Source organism: Drosophila virilis, chromosome X, assembly GCF_030788295.1.
Source record: "Drosophila virilis strain 15010-1051.87 chromosome X, Dvir_AGI_RSII-ME, whole genome shotgun sequence".
In the NCBI taxonomy this organism is placed as follows: Eukaryota; Metazoa; Arthropoda; class Insecta; order Diptera; family Drosophilidae; genus Drosophila; species Drosophila virilis.
Window position 1 is genome coordinate 22,379,574 of NC_091543.1, and position 13,663 is coordinate 22,393,236.

The 13,663-nt window shown below is 41.1% G+C and overlaps 2 protein-coding genes across 5 annotated transcripts in view; one reads left to right on the plus strand and one right to left on the minus strand.

The window, feature by feature from the left end:
- Positions 1 to 13,663, plus strand: part of Mnr (Membrane-bound Notch regulator) — a 93,680-nt gene that overhangs the window by 40,929 nt on the left and 39,088 nt on the right. The gene's annotated exons all lie outside the window — the stretch shown is intronic.
- LOC138911153 (uncharacterized) lies at positions 481 to 1,236 on the minus strand. Its single transcript, XM_070208647.1, has one exon. It carries the CDS (start codon positions 1,234 to 1,236, stop codon positions 481 to 483), a length of 756 nt encoding a protein of 251 aa, XP_070064748.1.

Below are 13,663 nucleotides of genomic sequence, written 5' to 3' on the forward strand. Positions count from 1 at the left end.
CTTCGCTATTAGTTGCTGTTGTCATATTCTATTGATTAATGGCTGATTATCATTTGCCATTGGCACTCGTTGTTTTCTTTTGCTGTTTGCGAGCTTAAAGCACTTGCTACTCGTTACTAATCGACTAATCGTTGTTTCCAATCGCGAGTGCATGCTTAACGCCGAGTTGTCTTTGTAGAAAAAGGACCATTGACAGCTTGTTACCATTCGCTTTTGACTATTTATTACTGTCTACTCGTTACTCGTCACACTCCTTGGACTGAGCGTTGTTTGCATTTCTTTTCGACTTCTACAAATTTGATCTAATAAGAAAGAATATGGTAGCCCGAGCTTGCTATTCGAAGCTGGTGGTGTATTTAAAAGGGTTACCCAAAAATTTTGGTACAGAACATAAAATGTACGTAAAGTAGCACAAAAAAAAAAAAAAAAAAAAAAAAACATGAGCGTGCATTAAAAGCCGCATCCGTTTGCTCCCTATCGTTAAAAGTTTTTCGCCGTTTGCCTATCGCCGAACCTGCCCTCCGTGGTAAATCGTTTTTTTTTCTTCAACCTGGAGGCACGCAGGCGCTCAAATTCATCCGTCGAAATGAAGTCAATGATGGGCAGCCGGTTGGTCAGCGGCACATCAAGCTCTGCGTTCTTGTGGGTTGGCCTTAATGGTGCGGCACCCTTGTAGGCAAAGTTGCCATATGCCTCCTTCTGGATGCCACCACCCACATGTGGGAGCAGGCTTTGAGCTGGCAGCACGGCCATCTGCCGCCTCGGCACGCTCTGCTGCCCCTTTTTGTAGAAGGCACCAATGTCGGGCGGCGTGCGCACTGGCACCTGCTTTCGCATATGGATATTGGCTGGCGGCGTCGTCTCTTGCTGCTGCGCCAATTTGAGCAGTTTCTTGGCGCGCTGGAATCGTTGCACCGAGCCCTTGATTATTAGTAGCGTTGTGTTCGCCGCGGATATGGCCTTTGCCTGCCTGTGCCTGGCCACGCCCATTTTGCCTTTGGTCTGTTTTGATTTAGCCTTCGGCGGCAGTTGTGGCTGTAACGCCTTACGCACTAGCAGAGACCGGCGCTTTGGCTGCTGATGGGGCTTCTTCAATCTTGGCATCGGCTTCGGCTTAGGCGCATTTGTGGCGGATCTCCGAAATGGGCACTTTGGCTTTGGCGGCTTCGACTTGAAACTCTTGGCGAGTTGGGTGCGTTGCTTAATTCGAATCGGTCGTAGCTTTGCATTTGCCATGTTACTGTCTTATTTGTACTCCAAAATTTTGCCTATCTATCTGGCTGAATCAAATATGTTGACTGACGTTCAATGCTTCGTATGGCTTCACAGGCGGCCTACTTTAATCATCTGGATGGGGCTCCTGCAGCTCTCGGCGCCAACTGACTGACTGACTGACTGTCTTGGCATATGAACTTGAACACGTTTTAGCATTCGCCGCTGTCGCTGTCGCTGTCGCTGTCACTGTCCCTGTCACCATTGCTGCCAGTCCGCCCGTCCGCCCGATGGCCCAACAGCCCTTCAAGGTTTGCTTCCTTTCACCTTTTGACTTGCTGAGGTTACAAGTTCAAATGTTACAGCAACTGCACGTCCGTCGCAGGCCATCTCTTCCGCCTCGGAAAACATATATCTATATATATATATTTTTTATGCCTAGTGCCTGCTGCTTGATTTTGTCTTCCTGTTGTTTGTCAGGGCCTTTGCCTTATGCGCTTGTTTGTTTTACTTTTGCCTTTGCTGCCATCTTCTGATGTTGCCTGGTTGCACTTGACTGCCACTTCACTTCCTATGCTCAATCCTGCGCCCATTCCCATTCCCATTTCAAATCCCGTTCCCGTGCTTGTTCCCATGCCCATGCCCATTCCCCGCTATCCAACTTCAAATAAACTTCCGTTTGGTTTCTTAGATTTTTCGTTGCGGACTAGCATATTTGCATATGCTTCGTCATCCATCTGTGTGTGTGTGTGTGTGTGTTTGGAACTACCCCTTACATTTTGTACACACTCGCTAAACGAACCAGCCCACATCCACGCCTTGCTTCTATTGCTTTGCTTTTCGCAGTTGACTGAGTCGCCCTCTCCCTAAAGCTCTCTCTCTCTCTCTCTTTCTCTTTCTATCACATTGCGTATACGCAACGCGTGGCGGCATCATTTAAATTCATTTGCCCAATTTCATTGCATACTTTGCGGCAACAGCTGCCTTTCTATTGATTTTTCTTGTGACCCCTCAGCGCCAATCCCAACCCCATCGCTGCTAAATGCAACTTCAACATCAACTTAGACAACAACAACAACAACAACAACAACAACAACAACAACATATATAGCTAACGACTCATTAATAAGGCACATACATTTATTTCTAAAGAAATTTTGTTGCCTACTTTAGTGCGTTGCTTGAGTTCTTCCTCCTTTCCACTTCTCCCTTTTGCTGATATTGTTCTGTGCGTGTATGTGTGTGTGTGTGAGTGTGTGTGTATTGGGCTGCCACAACTTTTGGTTTGGTTTCAGCTTTCTTATGTCGTTGCCGTTGCCCCATTTTAGTGTCAAGTGTTGCGTATCATTTAATGTGACACACTCCCCACATACACATACACACACACACACACACACACGCACACACACACACCGAACACCGACACAACACATGCACACCGGGAGACGTTCGAGTGACAGCAACACATGTTTGTGCCTGCATGCTAATTTGCTGCTCTCAGCAGTTGGACATAATGACGCAATCTGATAGTCGCAGCAGAGAAGAAAAAAACAACAAAGGCAAATAAAACCAAAACCCAAAACAGAGTTAGGGACGAGAAGCTTTCTCTAAGGATGCCAACGTTCTAATGCTCTTGCAAGCAACGCTGACTTTATGATATATCTTGAAATTAATCCAATAGCTGCTTCACGAAGTTTCTCCATAGTCTCGCTAGGACTCTAAGTTTTCTACATGCTCATAGTCAGCCATGGCTGTTTATGGGCTGAAGCTGTCTATGATATGTATCTAAGATTTGCGTAGCTCCCTAGGACGAGATGTTGCTTAGTTTTTAGGTTTCTAGGTCGCGAATTGCGTCTATCGTGATCTTGGCTCCTTTTTCCTATAACTTTTCCAGACTCAAATGAACTCTTGAGGTTCCTGGTAATCTATATTGTCTTTTTGTATTTCCTCAATCAAAGAAAACCCCTAAGTCCTTACGCAAATCACGGAACTGAGTTGGCCATACTGAATAAAACGTATAAAATAATATTATGATATAAGAATGCCCTATGGACGAGTATTAAATGCTTCGGGGTGAGAAAATGAAGGCATTCATTGCATGGAGAGCTAAATATATTTAGAGAGCGTCTGCCGGGCATTACTCAACAGTAACGGGAATAGACAAACAAGCACGCACACAGTGACACAGGGATATCAGCATATTTATGTTTAACATGTGCATACACACACACGCACACACACACACACACACACACATTCACTCCATACAAATAAGTTGCGGCTTGCCTAGAGTCTGTCTAATATATTGCCTGGTTGGCGCACATAAACTTAAACGTATTTCGGGAATGTGAGCTCCCAAAATCGTGACCACTGAAGTGATGAAGCGATCAGCGCAAACTTCTAATAAAAATGACAAATATTTAACATCAGTATTAGCTCTAGTAAATGTAATTATATTAAAACACAATTTGCTGATGCATTCAATAATTTGCCAGTATTACTTGAATGCTAAAAGAAAACTGAACTCCAATTAATTGACTGATGAAAGAATGGGAATTCTTGGTCGAATCCCCGCAAATTTTTCTTGTGCGAAAAAATGTTATCCGAAGGTTTCTGCCAAAGGAAAGGTTTTGCTAACTATAATTGTCAGAGCTTTAATACAGAAAATAATAATAATATTAAAACATTAATGATTAATGCTCATCACAATTATTAACAATATTTTATATGCTTTATTAGTTATGCAAAGAATCGGCCATCAATAACACGGCAGGTAGGGTAAATATAGAAGCCACGCCTTGTCGAATGGGCAAAGATTAAGTCAAAGATTAATTATAATAATTACAAAAAGTATTAATAATAACTAATCGAATGATCATTGAAAAAGAAATAGTTATGGCTATAATTAAGGTATTAAAAAATAAAAAAGCACGACACAAACGCCATCTCTAGCATCTGGTCTGCAGTCGAATGCGAGTGTGCGTGGGTTCAAGAGTTAAGTTTGGGGCTTATTGCTTGAGCCAAAACATATAGCCATAGATAAACATTAAGCAGTTGAGCTGCTCCCCACTTATCAAGTGCCCGAACCGGGGGCACCCAATAGGAGCTGTTGGTGACCCGCGTGAGCACGTAATACAATTCATTGCAATTTGAGCCCGTTGGCTGATTTCAATTGTTTCACAGACAATGAATGTCATGTGAGGCGATTAGCATTTGCACTGCATTCGGAGTGGACGTACGCCACGTACTGCAAATTGTTCAAGTAGCTGACAGTGTGGCATACGGCATACGGCATACGGCATGCGGCATGCGGCATGCAGCATGTGGCATGAGTTTGTCGCTGACAATTTGCTGGTTTTGGGCGTAATTTGAATGCAGACTTGAGATTGTCAGTGCCAACGAACGTTTGTGACTCGGCTGGCGCTTGACTTTATTGTTGTCACATCAAATGTTGAGTGAAATTTATGCTGACATTGCGAAACAACAACACACACTCCCATTTCTACTCCCATGTGTGTACGTGGGCGTGCGCACTTAATTTGATAACATAATATTTAACTCATTTATTTGATTTAGTATATACTCCTGATAAATTACTTTGAATAGTTTCTGCTGTCTGCGTGCCTGCGAGTGTGCCTATCTGTGCGTGTGTGTGCGTGTGTGTGTTAGTGCGAAATGCATTTAAATGCAAATGCAGCTGCATTGCAATTTATGTCAAAAGGCATTTCGGGCCATGTCAGACATGTGCCAAATGAAATTGTTGCAAATTGAATGCATTCCGAACAGGCAAATTGACCAATCGACCAATCGGTCAATTAAATTGTGCCAAATCTCACGCGAACGCCATATATTTGCGAATAATAATATTAAGAAATTACCAAAGATCAAATTTTACCAATCAAAATAATGATATATATAATCAAAAATTATTTACATATAAATAAAGCAATTAAATTCGATTTGATGTTTATATATTACAAGAATAAAACATTTGTTAAAATAAACTTCATAGCATCATTGACAGATCGATTCAGAGAGCTGGAATCCAAGTTTGATAAATCCGAAATATAACTATTAAATATATCTACTTATTTCTATGTGGGACGGACCTGGCCTAAAGCCAAGAAATTCTTTAACTTTTAAGCGCATTTAGACAATAAAAATGGTTTTATTTACAAACCTGTTTAGACTGTTCTGCGGCTTCAGTCTTTAGGACATACCCAATAAAATATAACATTTGATTTTTAGTTTAAAGATACAATTACAGAAAACAAACATCGCGGAATAATAATAGTTGAATTTTAGAGTAACTGGCTTGTCGGTAGGTGTCTAATATATAGTTTAGACTCTAGCCCGTTCGATTGGTCTCGTAAATACGATGCTAGGTTCACCTTAGCCTCAGACCCTACAATTTAGACGTTTTAGACTTAGTCGGCATGTACTGCTGCTCAGCTCAGAGGCAAAAGAATTTGTCTGTTGTTATAGGAACAGGAATTCCCCATTGATGTGGCACAGACTGGCGATCCATCCACATGCAAGGGAGCACACATTGAAACGACTGAAGCCGTTGGAGAGTGGCGCGCGCCTCAGAATGCGATACTCCAAGTCTAAGCTGGCATCAATATAGCTTTAAATATTAATATATTGCATTCTGGGGAAAAAGCACTGTGTTCTCTAGGAGCCAGCGAACCTTGCGTGCCTCTGCTCCTGATATAGCGGCGGCACTTGACAAGGCAAACCAAATATAAATAGAAAATGAAATAATTTAAAGCAAACTCTTGTGTATTTCGTTAACAAATTTATCAACTGGATAATGTGCAATCTTTTGTAGTATAACAACTAATAGGTCATATTGAGGGCACCGTTTGAGAATTTGTGGTTGTTATGGATATATAGCTAAAGCGACTCCACAGCGCAATTCATTAGCCGAAGGCTTCGAACTCATTTGCTGTGCACACTGAATTCATAATGAATTGAATGGGCTACACACACCTATATATATTTACATGTGTATGTGTGAGTGTGCGAGTGTGTGTGAATTCATATACTCAAATCCAAATTATGATTGATATATTGGCCAATGTGCGTGGGTGGCTTAATTCAGGAGCCGGCGAATTGTTAAGAGAGCCGGTTGAAGCAAAATTGTGTGACTGGCCGTAAACCCAACGTTTAATAATAGTCGGTTAGCTAAGCTGCTAATCAGTTAAGCAGTTAAGCAGCTAGGCAGCTAGGCAGCTAGGCATCTAAGCAGTTAAGCAGCAATGAGCCAGACCTCAATTACTTGGACGATGAAACTCGTTCAGAGCCTCATCAAAGTCAAATGCTGTTGCGGCTAATTGGAAAATCAGCTGCACTACTTGGCCAAGAGAGTGCCCGCAACGGAATGTCTTCGTTAGGCCAATGTGTCAATTAATGAGTCCCATGGAGTGGGTGAAGCCAAAATGGGTCACGGGGCAGACAGACGAACGGAGAGACGGTTTGCCTTTAACTCTGGCAATTTATGCGCAACGCCCTGTCTCATTAGCAGCAACAGCTATACGATTGTGCCAGCGCCTGTGTCAATATAGGGTATATATAGTCTCTATATAGACTATCATTCTGACCATGTAACCGTGTGACAGCAAACACAATAAACAGCAGCTCAATTCATTCAATTTGTTTGTTTTGATGCACGTTTAAGTGTCGTAAGTGGCTCGTTGAACTCACTCGCAATTGCCGCAATTGATTTGAATAAGTGCCAGCGTATGTATGAGTACCCGAACTGTATCTATTCGGGTGCGGGGTGTGGCTGGCATCTAAAACAGTTCTCTAGATTGTCTCAAGTGAATAATTGCACTGCATTTCACTGATCGGCGCAATAATGAACTGAGGTAAGCTCTCTTAAGTAAATGCTTTAAACGGGAAAAGAATATGGCGTGCTTGGCAAACATTGTATATGTAATCCGAAAGAATATTCGGAATCTCTTTATTCTCATATAAATGGTCTTGAAGTCATCATATTGAGTAAACCTTTATCGCACTATATATGATATAGATTCATAAGACAGAGAAAATCTTTTTGGCATTTTTCTCACATCGCAAAGTTGTCTATCTGATAGACTGAATAAAAATGTTGTATTTTAAATGTAATAGTGTTGGAAAATATAAGCCACAAATGCTTTAATTCACACGCGTGCACATTGTCGGTATAATTAAGACAGAATATACCAAAATACTTATGTATATGCAGAGCAGTTGCCTTAAATAATAATGTTTATTCGTTTATCAATCCGATTATTCACAATTACAGGGATATTCATTCATTTGTAATGCACAAAGCCGCTAAACTGTGTTTGAGTGCTTCCATTCGCGGTGTTAATTAATTGCTTGAGCTCTGTTCAATGCGTTGAGGCGCTTAAGCAATTTAACTGGCCAAAGCGCACAAAAGCAACAATCGCATTAACGACAAATCCGCTAAATCGCCACCCACCGCCCTTCAGCACCACTTTTCACACCCAAACGCCCATCACTCATCTACTGTTACCCAACACACAGTCAATTGAAGCACCTCGACAAGCAGTGCAAAGCGTATCCAGTGCTGAACAATGGCAGCGGCCATGAAATTGCTATGACTGATACTCAGACAGATTGATGGACTGACTGACTCACTGACTGTCTGTCTGAATGCTAGAATAACAGAGGATTGTAGCGTGCACAGTTACATGGATTGAAAGAGAAAATCGCATTACAACAATTAAAGGCACAGAAAGTGGGCGAGCAACACTTTAAATACCCAGTTAAACAGGACGTGACAGATATTCACTTTCGGATCTGATCCGACTTTCAATTATTTTATTTTACCTATATTTATATTTATATTTATGTTTATGTTTATGTTTAGAATATTGTTTAGTTGTGGCTAGGGTATAAAAGAGTCATTCAAAAAGTTATTCGTTATTTATTCTGCGGGCCATTTGGCTGCAAATTGTCTAACAAAGACTTAAAGGCTTAAAGCACAAAAATCTCCCTCGTCAATTGTGTGGATGGCGGCGCATCTGCCGCCTTGTCCATGCAACCTCTTTGAAAGCCCCTGCCATAAAATACCCCAGCCCCTCCTAGCTGCGGCTTTGGAACGTAACAGCTCGCACATTCAATCAACGAAAATGAAAACGAGATGAGCGGTTGTGCTGCCAGTTGGATGGTTCTTGGTCTGTCTATGTGTGTGTGTGTGTGTGTGTGTGTGCTTTGGCGCGTGTTTGGGTGGTGTGTGTGCGCACTTATTCATTCATTTGTATACTAATAGGCGCACAATCAGACAAAATGACAGACAATCAGTCAAACAAACAAACAAACAAACACACAGAAAACACACGCGGCATGCAGCAAGCGGCAGTGGCAACGGCAACGGCAACGGCAACGGCAACGGCAACAAACGACATTATCCAAAGTCAACAGCACACGCACACACGCGCACGCACACATGAGTCGACTGGCTTGGCTGCGGGCACTCCCACCCACACACACACACGCACAGCCACACGCACATACACGCATTAGGTGCGCTTTATGTTTATCTCAAAATGCGATGCTTGGCTGCTGATGAGTTCTCTGTGCCACACAGTACGGCAGCTTTTACCCATTTCTTCTTCTTCTTCTTGCAACATAAGATGATGGCAATTCGTTGGCTCCCAACTTTGTTGTTGTTGTTGTTGCTGCTGTTGTTGCATAAACCGCTTAGCGGCGTAATTTAAATCCCTTTTGTGTTCAAAAACTCGTGAAAAGCCTTTCAAAATAATTATCATAATAGCAAATGGCTGTTGTTGTTGTTATTGTTGCTTTTAATTGTTGTTATTGCTCATTGTTCTTGTTGTTGTTGATAGGACATAATAGGGCGGCACTTGGGCATGTTGTTACTTGGCCAACTTGTTGGCCACATGCTCATCTTGTTAACGTCCTTCTGCCAGCGGCAATTCGAGAATTTTCGTTTTGATTTATTTGATTGAATTGCAAGCAATTAATTAATATGCTTCAATTAGTATATGTAATTAGCAATTTAAATAAGTACTCGGGCATTAGGTAACGGATCTGTCAATTTACCAATTTGTGACCACTTGCATATCCCGGATTCTATGCTCTATCCAAAACTAAGAATGTATCTGTGTATATATAGTATAAAACACATCTCTTATATGTATAGTATAAAAGAGTTTATACTGATTGACTGACTGATTGAAAATGATTGGAAAAATATAGAAGCTAGAAGTACAAGAAGTACTACCACAGCTTCCTTTCGATTCAAGGTTTCTATGAAAAAAACATTTGCTTTGTGCTTTGTTTCAATATGGTTCTCCCAAGAGGACGGTAGACATGTGACACTGTGCTATTGAAGTGTCCTTTTTATTAAAACACTTATAACAGCTGCAATTCCTTAAATTAATAGCTGCTAATTTCATTTGAATTACTTAATTTAAGCAAAAGGCATTCACGCTTTTTTGCGGTATTCAGACAACAACTAAAATGTTCCCTTGCCTTGCTTTAAGATGGCGCTTAATTACACTTGATTGCAAATGATTCCATTGTGAAACAGAGAGCACTTGTGCGCACCTTTAGCTTCATTGTGCTGCTGTTCTGTAATGCCTCACATTGTTCACGATGTTGATGGCTTTGATGGGTTAATTAGCATTCAGATTCATTTGACGGCATTCCTGACACTTCTATAGTTTGGCAAACTAAGAGCGCAACTTTTGAGGCCGTCATGACAACGTCACCCGCCCAGAGCCACCAGCTGCCTGCCTATATGCTTATCTCTATTGGTCTCTTTCTCTTCCCTCTCTCTCGCTCTCCGCCTGTCTCTATCTTGCTGTCAAATGAAGGCGCCAAGCGAACAAATCACAATTAAAATGTCTGCTGGCGTTTTCATAAAGTTGCAATGCCAATTCTCAGATTGCCTTAAACATATTCCCACTTCGAATAGGAGCTGGGAAATGCTAAGAAAATGCTGCGCCTGTTACGTGTATCGTCTGGTCCGAGCATGGGAGAAAGGGGCCACGTGCAAGGAGCGAGTTCCGCTGAACCCTAACAACCATAGCACCATGCCCACCGCCCGCAGCTCATAGACATGTCAGTTGATTTTTATATATGGCTTGCTTGTAGTTTCTTGTTTGCCTCAGTTGCGACAGGGGCGAAGGGGGCAGAGGTAGTGGTTGGGGGTTGGTGGTGGGGGGAGAGGTGTTTCTGGTACCCCGACAAGAAGTCTCTGCGCCAATTTCATGTGCAGCGCAATTTTGCCTGTCTGTGACTTTTTTCCTCGCCCAGAAACAGCCAAAACACGACTTTCTGCTGTGGCAGCGGGTGTGGCGGGACATGGGGCGTGGCTACGCCCAATGTCTGCCTGGCAGGGCTGTCTGCACGCGATGTTTAACGTCTGGCGGCTGCTACTTAGGAGCCGCAGGCTCAGAGGACCTCAGCACATGCCACACGACCAGAGCACCAGACGGGTCCGCCGGATGGACGCTCAGACGGCATCCACTGCCAGACGATAGACGATAGGCAAATGCAAACATGAAACTTTTTCGGCTAAAGCCAACGGACCAAGCCCCATCGACGGACTTGGGGAATTCCCGCCACTCCCCTTTCACTTCCATGCTGTATATACCTAAGCAGCAAAACCCGCCAACCGGCACCGCCAATCATCGGCGTAAATTGAGCTCATTGTGGCCTAACACCATTACACGCTCTTATAAAAGTATGTGTGTATGTCTGTGTGGGTGTGTGTGTGTGTGTGTGAGGCTGGAGCCAATGCAAGCAGCGCCTGCCAATTGCAGCAGCTCCTGTTGCAGCTCCTCCAGCGCCTGTGTGAAGTCGTTAAATGCGGCAAAGTAAAATAAATTGACCCAAGTCGTGTTTCGAGCATGAAATGCATTTTTATTGCACTTGCTGCTCCAGAATTTCGTCATGAACTATTGAAATGCACAAAGATATTGACTGCGGCCGACTCTCAATGTGTTTCGCTGCCGATACTTGCTGCCCGGTCCTCGTTTCTCGTCCTCACTAGCCGGTCCTTGATTGCCGGCTATCTGTGGGAGCCACGTAACCTAAACAATTTAAAGTATACCGCTGAAATCTACAAATCTACCTCAGAGTTCTTTTTGCCACCGTTTGTCGAAATATAGTTTAAGGACGAGCGTGCTTGGAACGAGTTGCTTATAAGGTGAAGGTGCGGCATAGGTTTCAATGGACCTCAATAAATTAAAGATCTACACGAAGATGAGAGAATACTCCTAGCATCACGATGCATGATCTTTTCAACGATTTATTTCTTTAGTTAGGTTATTTTGACAGGGGCTTGCTTGTCTTTAAATATATCAAGTGAATAAACCAATACATATTGGTTTGAGCCAATTTTAGCCGCAAATTTAATGCAATTGACTTTTTGAGAATATACAAATATTCTATAGTAAAATAAGTCATCAAGAACGGTTAAGAAACACAAAAGTTGTTGGCTTAAGAATTCCTGCACAATTTTATCAACATTATTACAATTGCGATTTTAATGTTTTCTGTGCTAATATTTTAATTCGTTTTTTTCTTCATAAAGACTCCGGACCAGAGCTAGTTACTTGTGTCTAGTAAAAATTGAAGCGAAAAAATGCATGTGATGGAAAATTAATTTGAGCAACGAGAGTTGTAATTAGTTGCTTAGCTAGCGTAGTTTACTTAGTTTGTTTAATGGGCTGCAACAAAGGCAATGAATGAGGCTGTTGAATGTGTTTGGACCGAACGATGTGAAGAGCAGCGGTAACAACTTACATATATAATATATATGCATATATGCAAATATATATAACACATTATATAATTATATGTCTCGCGAATTGTTACTATACAATATGTAAAATTCTTTACTTTCTCAAGTGTGATATTTGTTGAATCTCCTAATCAACAATCCATATGAAAACAAACTTGCACTTATTCAATCTGTTTATTCTATTCTAATTTCTTAGTCTGCATAAAGATGTCTCATGACAATGTAGTATAATTGTTTGATGATTTGTTGTGGTGTGAAATATTTTATGTTAAGTTTATGTACTGTGAAATAGATATGCTGTCTTATATTCTGTGGGAAAAAAACTTAAAAGTAAAGTACAATTTTTCTTTTACATTGTTTGTGGTAAATTGTATATGTATATTTTAAGTAAATATATTCTAATTATTATTCTAAAATTTATTCTTGACTAATATCTGTATTTAATGCTTTAATCTACTTGCAGGTAGGCTCAATGAAATCTTGAAAAATCACATCAAAAACTGGACGCTAATTGCCCCTGCCATAATCCTGGCGCTGTCGTCTTCCTAGACCAACTGCGGCGCGAGTGCGCAATGTTTTGTTGTTTTGTTGTTTTGTTGTTTTGTTGTTTTGTGTTTGTTGCCGACACGCGGCTTCATAAATTTTAATGTAATATTTTCGTGTTGTACATTTTGATGGCGCCAAAACGCTTACAACGCCGAAAATTATGCCATAAAAATGCACAGTACTAATTAAGCCAACAAACATGGCCAACTAACTGGCCGGCCAAACAACCCACCAGCAGACAGCTAGCGAAATTCTTTTTTAGAAATGTTTTGCTGCTTCTCTTTCTCCCCTTCTCTCCCTCTCTATCTCTTAGTATGTCTCTCTCTCTCTCTCTCTCTGTCTGTCTCGTTTACTCTTTCTAGTTCTTTCAGTCCATGTTGTTGCTTTCTCCGTTCCGGGACTTCAATCGCCGCCTTCTTAACGGCCGTTTTTTGCCTTCTCTTTCTTATATACCCTTACTGAGCAGGGTATTCTAGTTAACATCATGACGCTAAGCCAAAAAAAAAGTTATTAGAGTTCGGCTTACGGTTCAATCCAATGTCTCGACTTACAAATTTCCACATTCGGTTCCAGGCTCGATTCAACTTATACAAAAATTGGAATTCCGGGTGTAGTTAATATGAGTTTATCAATGATATATATTTCATAATTTCAAAATAATAATACATAACAATAATATCTAATATTACAATCATACATTTCATATTAATGTTATAATCATATACTCAGAACAATATATATATTCCTTTGCATGGACCTGAGGGTCTGTTTCTATTTGAAGTAACTTTTGAAGATTTCTGCATAAAATAATGCTCGTATCAATCAATCAATCGAGCTTCTTATGGTTATTCAATTTCTTATGGAGCGGAAAAAGTAACTTTCTTAATTTCAAATGAAAGTATATATATGTATATAGTATATATAAATGTTTGTGGAGAGACTTTGGGCTCTTGAAAAAGATATTTCAATCACATTTATATTGCATTGATTGCGCATCTCTGTTAGTAATGCAAGTGTAGTACAATTTCGGCATTCCGAAAGATTCTCAGCTCAGCTGGTGTTTTTTTTTTTGTTAGCTTTTTTCAAAATGTTTTCTGGACACAGACCCATCCTCCTCTT